Source organism: Dermacentor albipictus, chromosome 2 (assembly GCF_038994185.2).
Source record: "Dermacentor albipictus isolate Rhodes 1998 colony chromosome 2, USDA_Dalb.pri_finalv2, whole genome shotgun sequence".
NCBI lineage: Eukaryota > Metazoa > Arthropoda > Arachnida > Ixodida > Ixodidae > Dermacentor > Dermacentor albipictus.
The window spans coordinates 195,241,855-195,256,749 of NC_091822.1; the positions used below are offsets into that span (position 1 = coordinate 195,241,855).

Here is a 14,895-nt window from a genome sequence, read left to right on the forward strand (position 1 = left end):
TGTTTTCTGCGTGTCGATGGCAGTCGCAGAATCCAAATCAATGTTGTGACCCGTGTTAAGGTGACGTTCACCCAGCGCGTGCGTTAACGGCGGCGTTGTCCCCTTAGCTACATTATTATGGTGCTGCTTGATATGTAATTGGAAGTTGCCTGTTTCTTCTATATGCGATGCGCGGCAGTCTTGACGATGTATGAGCAATTGAGTATATAATGCCGTAATCCACCTTAAAAGTACTACGAAGCAAACTTTTTGCCTCCTTGCTACGTACTTTTTGCCCATTTTCTGCCTTGTATGCTGCGATCCAGAAGTTCACCTTCATCTTATAGGGTCGCTAAAAAGAATCACTAAATCAACCTGTCCTATGAAGACATTCTTTCAAAGCCTTATATTTGTTGACATAGAGTTTTGACATGTCCGCTGCAATGAATGGACATGTCAAACTTATTCGGAAAATATCGAATGTCCCGCTGTGGAGGCAAGGAAGCTTGTTAACGTTTTATAGTAGCGGGCAGTTCACTTGCTTACTAACATGCACATGTTGGGTGCATTGAAGAGGGCGCTCGCGGCGGCGTCGGAATGAAGCGTGCGTGCGTAGCTTCTGTCCCGAGAAACCCGAATCTCTGGACCGTTGAAGCTGTCACTCTCTTCTTAACTGTTGAAGCACAGTGGGAGCATCAGCGCCGACGCTCGCTCGTCGCCTCATCCGATTAATCGCGATCAAAAAGAAAATCAGTCAAAGATCTCAAAGCATTAGTCAAATAATCCAAAGCCTTCGTCAATAAATTGTCCGGCCAGGCCGGCCACGTGCGCTTTTGCGACCGTCGCGTGGTGAATGTGACCTGGGCGTGGGTGTGTGTGTGTCGCAGCGCTGTGCGACTCGTGCCGGGAGTCCGCCGACCTGGAGCGCCGCCAGTCGCAGCAGGGCACCGTGCTGGTCCGCCGCGTCTCGAGCCAGGAGGCCGAGGCGAGCGCCAAGCGGCCGCGGCTCGACGAGCGCCGCCAGCGGAGGGCGCGCAGGGGAGACCGATCGCTGCACATGCGCGCCACGCAGACCCTGCTCGACCTCAAGCTCAAGGTGAGGCTTCGCGGGTTACGGCCTCGCCGTGGCCGCGGACACCGGGGGATGCTGGAGATTGAAACAGCCCGTTGGGTTTAGGCGCTGAGGATGGGAATCGGTGGGCCGGGCCAGTGTGCTGCCTTCCAAGCTTCGCTCCGCGACCAATCGTAGTTTTGCTTATCAGTTTTACAGCTTAATGCTCAACAAATAACACAATGTACACGAGCTCGAAGCGTGTGCACTGTATTTGAACACTGAAAACATTTGGGCGCCGAGAACTTGAGACCTGAAGTTGTCCTGCGTAGCAGGCACATATAGTTGCTAAAGCGCGGACGAAACGGTCTCTCTTCAGATAGAGAGGTAGCTAGCCCAGCATTGTAGGCGTCGCCTTTTATTTGCTGTGGGCACGAAGCGAGGAACACGTACGAAAAAAAAAAAAAAAACTGGCTCTCCCGTAATTGAGAGTGGATGTTAGCATGAAATGACGACCGGAAAAGCAGATTGGGGGTAGATGATACCAGCCACAATCTTAAAATGGGTGTAGTGCATGTTCGCCACGGCACACCCCACCACACCACACCGCACCACGCCATACTGTGCACATGTGGACGCTGCCCAGCGAGAAGAAGCATACCGGCTGAAGCCGGTGCGACCAAACATCTCAGTAAATCTCGATTTTTGTTCTGTGATCTCCACGCAAAAGGTCACGTGTTGGGCCGCCACTGAGCAAAGGGCTGGCTGCGTGACGTAATGCTCTTTCCTTCCTCCACGAAGACAAAGCAGCGCATCACACGCGTCCGGCGCCACGCCACACAGCAGCTAGGCGAGCGTAGTAGATCCGCAGCAACCCGACGAACACGGCGACAGACCCCGACACTTGGAACACATAACGTACCAGTGCACGCAGCGTTCGGCAGACGCCATCTCGCCGCTACTTAACGACACAACCAGCAATTGGCCGTAGGAGGCGCGACTCCGAACGGGACTTGGGAAACCAATTGGCGACCCTCGACCAGGCCCGGCGAGCCGCAATAGCCAGTGGGGTTCTGGAAGAGGGGATCCACCTGCACGTCACCATTTCAATAAAGTTGTTTCTCTCTCTCTCCGTAGCAAATCCCATTTCCCAAAATTGAAGCGTTAGGTGTCCTTTATACTGCCTTTTGAACGTCGCTGTTGAAAATTACAAATAAAACTTTAGTGTACTAGAAGTTACAGCTTGCGTGATATTGTGAATAAACATTAGGAAGAACTCGGAAGCAATTTTTTTTTTTAACTTGTTTGGGAGTAACTAGCATATGCAATGCGGTCCTGTACAAAGGGTTGGGGATCTCGTTTTTATTCTCGTCCGGATGTTCTCGTTTGAGTGCCCGGTAACGGCTCTGACTTTTGGTTCACGTGAAGGTCGCCGACAACGGGAGCTAAACATTTCATGCTTAAAAAGATACGAATGGCTTGACGCCAGAGCCAACGTGCGAGCGACCGGGTGCCCTCTCAAGGCGATGGTCATGGATCATAAGGCCCATTCGTCTTCAAATACGTGCAGCGAAGGCTACGTTGGGCTCGTGTCTGCCACTCGGTAACGAGACCTGGCGTCATGCTCCAGAGAAGGGAGGAGCGCTGCGAAACCTTCTGTAACGTTTCCATTCAGTCGGAGTCGCGCAGATGGGCATCAGATGTGGACAATCGATGTTTCTTTTTCTTTGTTCGCTGGCGCGACCCTTAGCTTTCGCTTCACGACAGAGTTGGTTAGAAGGGAGTATAAGCGTCATGTTAACGGGTTCCGTCTTGTACTCGTATATAGCAGTGTGACGAGGGTCACCTCGTACCTTGTCTCTAATAATACCTTTTTTTTTTTGTGCAGGCAGGGGTTAATGTTGCACTCCTCATCATAACTTTCAAACTGTGTCCCGTCACCACGTTTCTCTGATGACAGAATACAGTTCGAATAAGATAAGGCGTCGTTATTAAAAAAAAAAGAAAAGAAAAGAAAAAGTAGTTTTCTCCGACCCGTCATTCTTCTCGTTGGGCGGCGGCGTGCAGGTGATGGAACTGTTCTCGGTTGCCCCGTTCGACCAGCACCTGAGCCTGGACCAAGGAGACGGCCAGCCCCCGCTGCCGCTCAGCGGGAACTCCTCCACGCTCGCCGAGCTCGGAGTGCTGCCAGGAGCACTGCTGCTGCTCGTGGTGCGTGCTGTTCCCCCGGTAATCGGGGCAGTGTGTATTAAGGACCCGTTCGCACTGGCACTTAACGCAGTCTACCAGCCGGCCAAAGTTGAATCGCGTATTTCAAGTAAATTCCTTGGAGGGTTTTAATTTCGTACAAAGTGCGTAATCAGCGGAATTCCCAGATGCTTAGGTATAGCCTGCCACTCACACTGGTTTCTACGGCCCCCTTTTGCAGCTGTCCGCTTTGCTGTGCGGTGTACACATAACACCCTTGACATTCTGTCCTTGAAGTGTTCGGGCGCGCAACTCGCTGGTTGCGTAGTAGTGGTGCCTCGTGCCAAGGTCGTAGTATGAACGAACGAACGAACGAACGAACCGATGAATGAAATCAAAATCATATTATGGGGTTTAACGTCCCAAAGCTTCACAATTGTTATCAGGGACGTCATGGTGTGATTAATTAATTTTCACTATTATACCTTTAACGTGCACCTAAATCTAAAAAAAAAACAAGCTTTTTTTTTGCGTTCCGCCCATGTTGAAACGACCATGTTGCCAGCCGCCGCGGCCGGAAGTCGCACTCTCGACCTCTGACTCAGCAGCAAAACGTCGTAGTTGCTGTGCCACCGCGGCGAGTGAATGAATGAATGAATGAATGAATGAATGAATGAATGAATTGGCGCTGACCGGCTCTGTTCGGTGCAGGTGGACGAGCCGGCAGGTGATCTGGAAGATTGCGACCAGTCTGGTGAGTGTACGCTGGCGCATTTTGGGTCTGTGTTCGGCTGTCTTTACGTGTGGTACAATGGGCGCCCGCCGCCAATTTTAGGTTCTGGCGTTAACCGTATCTCTTTTACTCGTTGCAGGCGGAGACCAGTCTACCGGAATGGGCTTTAAAGGTAAGCATGCTGACGGACGGACTGGGCAGACCAGGGAACACAGATGTGGCATTGTGCGTCGTGCTCGCCGGAGTCCTCTCGTACGAGGAACAAAAACTAAGCCGGGTTGCTTTTCAATCACGCCAGTCCCGACAATTTTATCGCGCTATCTCGTTGGGAGGTCGAAGGCCTGCATAGGCCACGAAAATTGCGCGTGTGAATATAGGGAGCGGCCAACATAGCCAGAGCACACCGAGTCCCGCACGCTAGGTCGCGCTCATGCACACATGTAGTGCCCGGCTGCCCGAATCTCTCGCGCGTCCCCCGCCATCTTCCCGCCGTTTCCCGCGTCCGTCCGCGCCCGCCTTCATACCCGTGATAAAGAGGGGCGATGAGGTTCTCAGGGATTCCCCGCATTTAATTTTCATCTCGCGCCGCCGGGGTCGCCTCCTTAGCCAAGTTTCGTGTGATTGAACGCCGTCACGGGATCTTGCGCGAGGCAGCCGGAGAGGCGCTTCCGCGGGTCCGTTTTTCCACGACCGCCGTGGCGCCTCCGAGCGCGCTTGGCGCGGAGTGACGAGGAAGGTGAACGGACCGCGCGCAGAGCACGCACCGGCTTGGACCCCGTGTCGTGGCGCGGTGGGGCACCGTTTCCCAGCGTCTGGGGGCGGCGGCGCACGGGGCGGATCGTCGCGGTGTGCGCGCGCGGCTGCTACCGCGCGCGCACGGATTGCTCAGGCGGCGGGGGAAACGGCGATGCCCCGAGCAACGGCCCTTGACCCCCGGTTCCCACGCCGCTGCCGCCGAGCGCGGGGCCCAAAGGGGGGCTCGCACATCTGCCCCGAGGTGGCGCTTCCGCTGCCTGCCGATGCTGCCGCGGCGGCGACCCGAAGGGGCCCTCGCCTTCTCCCCGCCACCCTTTGAGGAGTTCGGGGGGCGCTGCCCGCGATAACCCCTGCACGCCTACAGTGTCGCCGGAGAGCTGAATGGGCCGGTGGGGCGGATGATGACCCCTCGATGCGGGCCACAGGTGTGGTACCTCGCCGCTACGGGGCCTGTCCTGCAAAGGGGAGTCCCATTCTTGCGCTGCGTGTGCGACACTTGCGACGCTGTGCGTGGTGGTGGCCGTCGTTCGACACAGAACGGGCCAATAGTTGACCGGCGGTGACTTGCTTTTATTCTTTCTTTTTGTTAGTTTTAACTTTACTGTCCGTTGAACTGCCGGCATCGGAAACTACCGGGGATCGTGTTACGGGGCGTCGTGATAACGTTTCCCGCTGCGTGGCTTTCGTTGGCTCGGTACTTTCTCTAGTGGAATTATATTTTCCGACATTAGATCGGCCGTTATGAGCGTCGATAAGGGTATATGAATATTTTGTGAAGCCATATTGCCGCATATCACTGCAGTGCGTTCTTAAAATCGTCTTTATACTGCTTAGAAGGCTCTCATTTAATGCGCACGAGCAGTCGTTGGGAAGTGTTCATTGAACAAACGTGCGTCCTTCGTAACTCGCGTCAAGATTGCCTGCAGAGCAGCAAGTTACCGCACTTTTGTAACCACACACGGCAGTCCTTCAGTAAACCGGAAGACAGAAGAACTGCGGCTGCTACGGGAATCGTGAAACGTGCACCTTCTTTCTCAGGTGAAAACTGAGAAAGAAGCTGACACGTGACAGGTTTCGTAGCAACTCACCTCTAGGAAGCACGCGACCTCTGTCGATAATTAAGGCACCTCCGCTAACTAAAGCATATTATGTTAATCAGAGAGTAAGCTACTCAGCTTCCCTACTTCGCCGCAGCTTCACTCTCTTATATAGAGATTAGGAAATAAGTTGTGCAGTTGAGATAATTGATTAGCTGTACAGTTGAGTGACGGGCCCACTCGAAGCCACATGCTGGTTTTTAGGTTTCAAAAATGAAAATAGTAATAATAAAGAGGTTCATAGCTGTTCTGACAGCCATTTCATCTAGCTGTGGATCATGCAGTCACCGCAGTGTGGCTTTTTTTCTTTTGTTTTTTTCTGACATTTTTGAGTTAGATCATTTATTAGACATCATACCGGTAACCGTATCAAACAAAACAAAATGGAGGTGGAAAGGTGGAACCCTATTGTTTACGGAGTGGCCCCTTAAGGAATGGTATGTGTCGTTGAATAAGCAAGTCCAATGGCATGCGCATTTCTTAAATGATGCCACATTAGTCTTGCACAAATGCGCTTTCACTGAATGCATGTGAGACTCGTGCTTCTAAACACTATATCAAAATACATTAGCGTGGCGGTCGCCCGCACATTTGTACAGTAAGCAAATAACCCCACATTGGATTCCAATCGCGTAATTTCGTCGACACGTTCACGAAGTAGGGCAGTGTGGCGTGCTCCAACGCTTCAATATGCACTTGCCAACATGCTTCTTTCGTAACCTGCGCAGACAGAGCGCAGTTGAAGAAAACCTTCAGCCCATCCTCCGACCCACCGTCTACGTTCCGTGTGCTAAAGAAGTTAATAAACAGGGATAAAGTGCCCCAGAAAGAGTGCCCATCGTTTCGATAGGTGGATATATCTTTCTCATACGGTCCGTGTGACAAGCGGCAGCATTTACCAAGCTGAAGCAATCCCATTTCTCAAGTTCGGGGCCTTCTTCGCTCTGCGATAATTATAACAAGTATGCTACTTATCACCGAAGCTTCCGCGGCCCAATTAAAGGCGAGTATGCTCCCCTGTAGCGAAGTCGAAAGAACGCAAGTCGCTTTATTCAAAGGGCATTGTGGCACGAGCGTGTGGCTGAATGCAGAATTGAAAGTCACAGTCCTATTATTATTTACATACTCTTAAAATAAAAGAAAACTTGTTTTCAAGTTTTACAGCGTTTCGCGTTCCTTTTGGGAAGCCAATTTTTTGTCATCTTCGAAGCCAGCGTGAGCCGTGCAACAGTATTGGCGCCTTCTCTGCGCCCCTTTTTACAGGCACCAAGCTCCAGGAGTGACAACCGGAAGATCCTGCGCCGGACGGCGCCCGGTGCCGCTGCTGCCGATGGTGTGGTGTGCCTTGCCGTCGCAGCCCTTTAAGTGAAGCCTCTTGGCCAGACGCACACGACGTAATGTTGCTCTCCGAGGTACGCAAGTCGCCGCGTAGTTAGCCTCCCGCGTTCCTCTCGTCACATCGAGCCCGATCGTTTTCTGTCATTTTCTTACCTGTTTAATTAAAGCAGAAAAAAACAAACAAAAACTTTGCGTGTCCTTCACTGCTCGGCGGCGTTGGCAGACGTTGAGTCAGCCCGTTTTCGATATTGCTGACCGGCCTTCGCATAGGCCCGTGCCAGCGGTAAAAATCCCCGAGGCGCGTTATTGGCAGACGCCACCATAAGAAGACGAACTGCATGTTTCTCCATTCTTGGGCAGCGCACACACAAAATAAACACGAAAAATACACGACAAGCGCTGGTCTAACAACTAAAAGTTTTTATTTGAAGAGAAAGATTATATACCCAGTAATCATAAATGTCATGTGGATTACAAGAAAAAGTCATACACCCACGACCGATCAGTGAACGAGATCTTTTACTTTGCCAGGGAAACTGACGGCTGCCTTGTACAAATGTTTCTGTTTTTGAATATGCTGTATGCCTCGGCTGCCTCACGTGTGCGCTGGTCGTGATGTTTCATAATAATTGAGGTATCCTCAAAAGGCACTCAGCCGCAATCACGACAATGGCTGGCAAGATGCGACGACACTCCTCTAAGGAATCGGCGTGTTCACGTAGCCCGATATTTACACACCGGCCAGTCTTTCCGATGTAGACGTTGCCACAGTCGCAAGGTATCTTGTACACCGCTTCTGAATTACAGTATACACCTATCAACATGCTTAACGATGCAAGCGTATTTGTGTGTGCGCTGTTAAGAACGGCCAGCTGAAGTTCTTTTGCCAGCCAGTTGCGACAGCGGCGGCAACTTTTTCTTGGAACGCCACCGTTACGCTTTAGCCTCGTCGCCGTTGTGACGAAATGCGATCGGCGGACCAACTATTGTTACTGAGCCCGCCACCGCCGCCCTGGTCTGCCGCCAGCGGGGGAGTGCTCGCAGGAACGTAGTTCGAGGCTCCTTCCCACGCGCCGTTCAAGAGGCAAGACAATAGGCACCCGGCGGCGCGCTGCGGCGGTCAGCTCGGGAAAAAAAGGCACCTTTCCTGACGTAAGTCCCGAGTTCTACGAAGTCCGTCTGACGTCGGCTCCGGACCGTGAACCTCACGCAAAGTTGTGTGTGTGTGTGTGTAAGCCGTCCCGCAGAGAGGCGACTTGTTTACGATGACTGGACGAACGTTTCCGTCACCTTGGGATCAAGGGAGGACCGAGTGTTTATAAACCGCAGTTGTGCGGATGCTCAGTACTTTCTCAAGCAGTCATGTTAGACTGATGTACCTTTTCTCGCAGTCATGCTAGACTGATGTAGATGCTGTAAATAAACCCATATTCCTCGTTCTCGACGAGAAGCAGTCCGTCCCTTCATCAACGTCCTCAGCGTGGATAAGTTGGACGACGGCATGGGCCAGCTACCTTCTAATTCATGCCGGACTCCAATCTTGACAACGGGTTACGAGCGATGGGATTGAGCCCCCAATCCTAACAGCGCTGCCCAAGAATGAATAGGTTCCAACTCACCCGCTTTTCAATCCTTCTACAGTGCATGTTTATGATTTGACGATTGGTTTTGATACTCGCCGCAGCGGCGCATTTTGTACCCTTCGCGATATATGTCAATGGACTGCTGTCTCGCAAGTCGTACTTCCACTTCCGCATTAACTTATGCCGTATAACCATCCTGTGCATCTTACTGCACTGCGAAAAATATATGGAAAAGCGAACAACATCGTGTACTTATGGATGATCTATGGCCATGAAAAGGATTCGATAGTTGCAAGCAATTTTCATGCGTTTTCTGATCCTAACCGTGCCCTCCCACTTCTTTAAGTTGTAAGGTGTTTTGTGGCATTCATTCGAGATAGCCATTTACGCATCATTGGGCAGGAAGTGGATAGTAGAGCAGAAAATAGGTAGTGCAGTCATTTGCTCAGGCAGACGGCTACATAAGCACGGTAAGCGAGCGCACTGCCGTTATTGCTTACACTTCGTCACAATATATAGTCATGCTAGACCGGTCGTAGTGTCCATACTTGAGACTGGGCCCGGGTGGGTCCGCTAGTCACCACGGCCGTCGGGCCGGGATGGTCTTCGCGGGGAAAGGGATCTGAGCCTTGCGACACTTTCGCTTTCGAGCGCTGTAGAGCGCTCTCGCGTTGTAGTTTACATTCGGAAAGCTGGAGTCGAGCGATTGCTACACATTCGTCTTGTTCATTCAGGGCGTCGCGCTCCAACGCGGAGCGCTCGGATGCGTGCTCACCTTCGAGGTGGGGTCGTGATCGAGATCCGAGAATTGCTCAGCTTTCGTTCCGGTGGGTTTAGGTGCTGTAGTCGGTGGTGGTGGTTAGGCTGTGACGAGGAGGCAGAGATGTAAGGAAAGGTAAATCAACACGGGCCGCGATGACGTCGTCGGGCCACAGTTTGTGCTGTAAGGATTTGGAGGTCAATCCCACCGTTCGTAACCAGTTGTCAAGATTGGAGCCGGGCATGAATTAGATGGTAGCTGGCGCATGCCGTCGTCCAACTTATCCACGCTGAGGACGTTGTTGAAGGGATGGACTGCTTCTCATCGAGAACGAGGAATATGGGTTTATTTACAGTATCTACACAAGGACGTTGCAGTTCATCAGTCTAACATGACTGCGAGAGAAAGTACACTGAGCAGCCGCACAACAGCGGTTTATAAACACTCGGTTCTCCCTCGATCCCTAGGTGAGGGAAACGTTCGATCAGTAGAAGAGCCACCTTTGAGCGGGAGGGCTTCCGCACCGGTTTTACGGTCCGGAACACGCTTCCGCACCGGTTTCACGGACCCCACCGAGGGCAGACGGTCTTCGCAGAAATCGGGGCTTACGTCAGGAACGGTGCATGGGACGGGGCCTAAATACGTTCCCTCGGGAACTACCTTGCTCACGGCAGACCGTGTCGGCGGTGGCGTGTTCAGTCACAAAGCCTGGTTCGTCTAACTCCTCTCGGCAATCCCGCGACTAACGTAGAGGACGTGGCGTATTGTTCTCCGGACACAGTAGACTTAGCGACGCCGTTTGGCTAGAGGGTAACGGTGGCTTTCCAGGAAAAGTCGACGCCGCTCTCGCACCTGGCGAGCAAAACTTGCACCTCCGCAGGCCGTTCTTAACAGTGCACTGCGGGAGATAGGTCGTCGCAGCGGACTGGGGTCAGCGCGCGCGCCGGGAGTGCCATGGTGTGATGATGCACCAATCCATGCGACGTTCGGTGTCGGAGTGGACGCGAAATCAGAGTTGTAGTGCGGGCTTGGTACGTTTTCTTGGAATATTAGTGTTGCGCAAGCAAGATTAAAATTTGGAACATGTACGCACTGACGCTGCGCCGTGCGAACTTGTTCTCTTCCCTGTCCTCTTCTTGCTTTCGCTACACTGTCGTTCTCTAAGTGGGCGCGAAAGCTTGGCTTGACCCCAAAGTGTTGGGCTCTCTATTTTAAAGCGAAGCTCTCCTTTCCACTTTGCCGGCTTTGCTGATGCTTGTGCTGCTCTTGTGCACGCATAGGAACGAATGGGCTTTCTTTTTTACTATTATTATCGCCATCTTCGCTACCCTGTAAACGGTACCTAGAAATATAATCACTGCAACAAATGCTATACGCCCTCAATTAAGCGCATAACTTAAATGCAAAGTTTGCGGTGCCCTCATCACTGTAGTTCGGCGCATCTGCTCGGTCGACTCTATCGTGCGAGTGGCGTGGTGGGGTTTTCCCCGTCTTGCCGCGCATGCATGCAGTGGCATAGCCATCATTTTTTTTTTCAGGGAAAGGGGGGGGGGGGGAGCACATACATGACAGGGAGGGGGGTGCGCTGGGCAAGCCCCGTCATACAGATTTTCAGGGGTAGAGAGGGGCGGCCACGTGCAGCGTCATTTCTCTTTATCTGTGCCTGCGAGAAATGACCCAATGTGTTTTTTTAAGGAAAAGTGGGTGGGTGGTCGTTTAGTGATCAAAGTAGCAAACAAAAACCAGTCGTTCTTTGCCAAGCTCAATGTGTGTTATGTTCAAAAAATATTCAGAAACACGTTACTCCAACGGAGTCCCCTGGGACTCGCGTGTTTCTCTGCTTTTTACAGCTTGCACTACCGTTTTTCTCGCTGTATTTGCGGTTCACTGATAGACCTGTCGGGAATTTCCACGTACCTAGCCTTCGAGTATGTACGAAACGTCATTTGAAATAGGAGCAGCCATTCGGCATGCACAAGAAAATCGGAGCGGTGTTCTTCTGTTTATTTTTTTTATGCTGCCCGTTTTCTCCGTCCAGCCCCTTTTACAAAGCATCACACGGCGCTAGACGCGCGTATACATGTAGCCGAAATATCCGGGGTGTTGTCGCCTACTCACAGTTTTTGCACTGTCTGGTTCTTCGATGTCACTACAACGTAACAATAGTGAGGGGTCAATGTATTCTGGAGGCTGCCGTCAAACAAATGGTTGTCATTTCTGGACATTGTCAAGTTCCGCCATATTGACCAGTTCGCCATGTTCTCAGCTCTAATTGGCTCACTGGGCTGCTACGGCCTCTGTGATTGGCTCAAAGCGCCGCCATTACAAAATTTGACAGTATGGCGTAATTTGACAATGTCCGTAGTAGCACCCAGATACGGACCTCCGATCTCGAAAAAGCGAGCGTGTGGCGGCCAGTAGCGTCAGCGCCGTCTGCTCTCGTTGATGGGTTGATGCATTGTTAAGCGAGCGGTGGCTTAAGCAATAGATTAAGCGAACGGTGGCTGGTGCAACCAAGCTCGGTATTTTCACCATGCTGCTGCGCCTATCGTAGGTCCTAAGAGGAAGCTTTACATCGGGGCCAAATCCGATTTCCTAGCTCTTCGCGAAACACAGATGTCGCTGTTCTATAAAGTACATGTGTTAGAACATCTGGAGCAGACCGTTTTGATATATGAATTTACAACGTACGTGAATTTGTTACAATGCTTACGAGGGTATTGCAGAAGTTCAATTCCCAACTTAGTAGTATACTTGAGAGTGGTGCATTACAGTATAATACACATTTTTCACCCGCTTTAGATGTCTTACTACATACAGTTTACATAATTGTGATATCGTTATTTTTTAATTCCTGAGTTACAGAGCTTTGAACTTGTTACGGCGTGCTTTCTGAAATTTTGCACTTTTCAAGAATTAATAAAGATATGTGAAGTATAAATCGATACTTCGCTTCATACAGCCACTAGATAGTAACTTTTCCTTTTAAATTGCAACAAACCTCATCAAAATCGGTGCAGTGGTTGCCGAGAAAAGCGGTTTTTCCATGGTCATTTCCTCTTAAGTTTCCTTTTAGATCTGCTCAGGTTAAGAAACCACCGAAGAAAATTTTGCCCTGAAGGTATATGTCTTTTGAACCTCTGTGTTCCTTACCTCTACGCGTCTTCGATACTCCAGTCCTCTTTTAATATTCTCCGTGGCAGACTCGTTTACCTTTTACCTGTAAAGTCGAAGGCTTCGTACAGGTTAACCACGTCCAACGACATGCTAACGAAACATTCTAACACAGGTTTTGGCATTATTTCCACGCACAACTCATGTATGGTCGTCATCGGCAAATTTTCTGTAACTCCGCATCCTAAGGTACCCCGACCCGGCTTCGAACAGTAGTGCCTGGTAGGGCCACTTCCTTTGGAATTATCATGAAACCTTTTTTTTCATTATTTGCTGTACTATATAGTCCTGCAGCTGGCTTCCTCTCCATTGCGCCCATGCAGCATGATTTTTCAGAATGCTTAATGAGTCTTCGTTTTATCTTTCGCTGTCCGTGCCGTAGGCGTAATACGTATTTACTGGCTATTTTCCTTGTTCTTTTGCTCCGTTGTGAGTAAACGCATTTCCTATAACTGCCTAGAGCTCTTGGGCGCCAATTTCCTTCCTTCGCATTCCTCAGTCGTTTTCGAAACAGATTTTGCTCTGCGTACATCGAACAGTGCACGGCCTACGACCCACCCTGTATTGCCTCGCTTACAGTTTTCCCGCATGCACCAAACCTAGTCTTCCAGAAGTCCTAGTCTTCCGTGTTGTCCACTTCTCTACTCTTGTGTCCTGTCTGCACGCCTCACTTCTTTTTGCTCAGCTTTCTGTCGTTCTAATCTTCCAGAAGCCCTTTCGTTAACCTGTATTGCCGGCTACACTTGGGATTCTAAAGGGGCACTAAGGCAAATACTGACTCAACGTGGTCTGTTCAAATACCATTCCAGAAACCTCGCAACGCTTATTTTATGCAAAAAAAAAAAAGATGTAGTTTACTAGAAAATTGCGTCTGAAGGGCCTGAACACTTCTTTCGCAATTCAAATGTACCGCCACCCAAGCGCGGGCGTGGTGACGTTGCATACGCCATCACCGCACTTTGCGCCCGTCGGTGAGTAACGGCGCCTGACAGAGGGCGGTACGGTGTTTTGCACGATGAATAATAGAGGGGCTTTATTGTAAAAAAAGCAAACGCCCGGCCTTGGAGAAACCGAGCCACGGCAGAGCGGTGTATTCGCCGCTGCAGCTGCTTTTGGTCAAGTGGCGTGGACCGTTCGGGCATCCCGCGACATCACATGGAAGTGGAATCCTCTGCTACTTGCAGTTTGTGCGAGTTTTGCGAGGCAGCAAAACCAGCGCAGCACTAAGCGATAACGAAACTACTGCAATGTGGAAGCACGGGCGGCACGGAGTCGAGCGAAAATGAAACCTTTCGACTGCTAGCGTCGTCGTCAAGGGTAATGTCAATCAGTTCTTTTTTCCCAAAAAGAAAATGGAACTGGACAAGTAGCCTTTTCTTCCGTCCTATAATGCAGTACAATGATGTTTTTATAACGAGTGTTTAAGTGCTAGGGACAGAATTTAAATGAGAGCCTTCGTCATCGGGCAAGTAATTGAATGACCAGGAGGAGGCTCTAATCGTGCCTGCGTTTACCTCAATTTGTCGATTGCTAAGGCTCTGTTCGCAATACTATTGACGCCTTAGAGATTCTCGAGCACTAATCTATCACTTTGGCTTGACTTAATGTTTGCCTTTAGTGTCGTTTTAAACACTACACCGAGTTGTCAAACATGGGTCTCAGAACGAGAACTCCTTTCCCCACGCCCCGCACAACCTCATACTTGTCTTCCGTAGTGTTCCATGCTGTGGTACATTATGGCCACGTTTCTCTTGCTTACCACTTTTTTTGTAGGGCTGCTAAGCATGAGGTCGCGGAATCGAATCCTGGCCACGGCGGCGACTTTTCGATAGGGGCGCAATGCGAAAACACCCGGGGGGAGTAGTTAGATTTAGGAGCACGTTAAAGAACCCCTGGGGGTCCAAATTTCCGGTGTCTTCCACTATACATACGACGTGCCTCATAAGCAGATCGTGGTTGTGGCACGTAAAACCCCATAATTTTTTGTACCACTTTTTAAGTATTCGTTCGCGGTTTCTGTTTTTTTTTTTTCCTCCTTCAATCCGCGGTTGTATTCGTAGTCGACCCCATAGTAAGCAAGCTCATGTCCCATTTTATATTGATTTCTACTCTGTGTCAGCTGATGCCTTCTTCAAAGCGTTCCTTTGGTGTGTGTGTGTGTGTGTGTGTGTGTGTGTGTGCGTGTGTGCGTGCGTGCGCGCGCGTGTGTGTGTGTGCGTGCGTGTGTGTGTGCGCGC

General features: G+C 50.7%; 1 protein-coding gene across 3 annotated transcripts in view; it reads left to right on the forward strand.

Annotated features, from left to right (window-relative positions):
* LOC135898546 (ubiquitin carboxyl-terminal hydrolase 48-like) overlaps window positions 1-7,328 on the forward strand; it is a 92,964-nt gene extending 85,636 nt beyond the window's left edge. For all 3 annotated transcript variants that reach the window (XM_065427556.1, XM_065427555.1, XM_065427557.1), the window contains exons 24-28: window positions 867-1,075; window positions 3,098-3,241; window positions 3,929-3,971; window positions 4,090-4,122; window positions 7,067-7,328. In XM_065427556.1, coding sequence (XP_065283628.1) covers window positions 867-1,075; window positions 3,098-3,241; window positions 3,929-3,971; window positions 4,090-4,122; window positions 7,067-7,086 — 449 coding nt within the window. In that variant the 3' untranslated portion in view covers window positions 7,087-7,328. The remainder of the gene's footprint in view (window positions 1-866; window positions 1,076-3,097; window positions 3,242-3,928; window positions 3,972-4,089; window positions 4,123-7,066) is intronic.
* The last annotated feature ends 7,567 nt before the right edge of the window (window positions 7,329-14,895 follow it).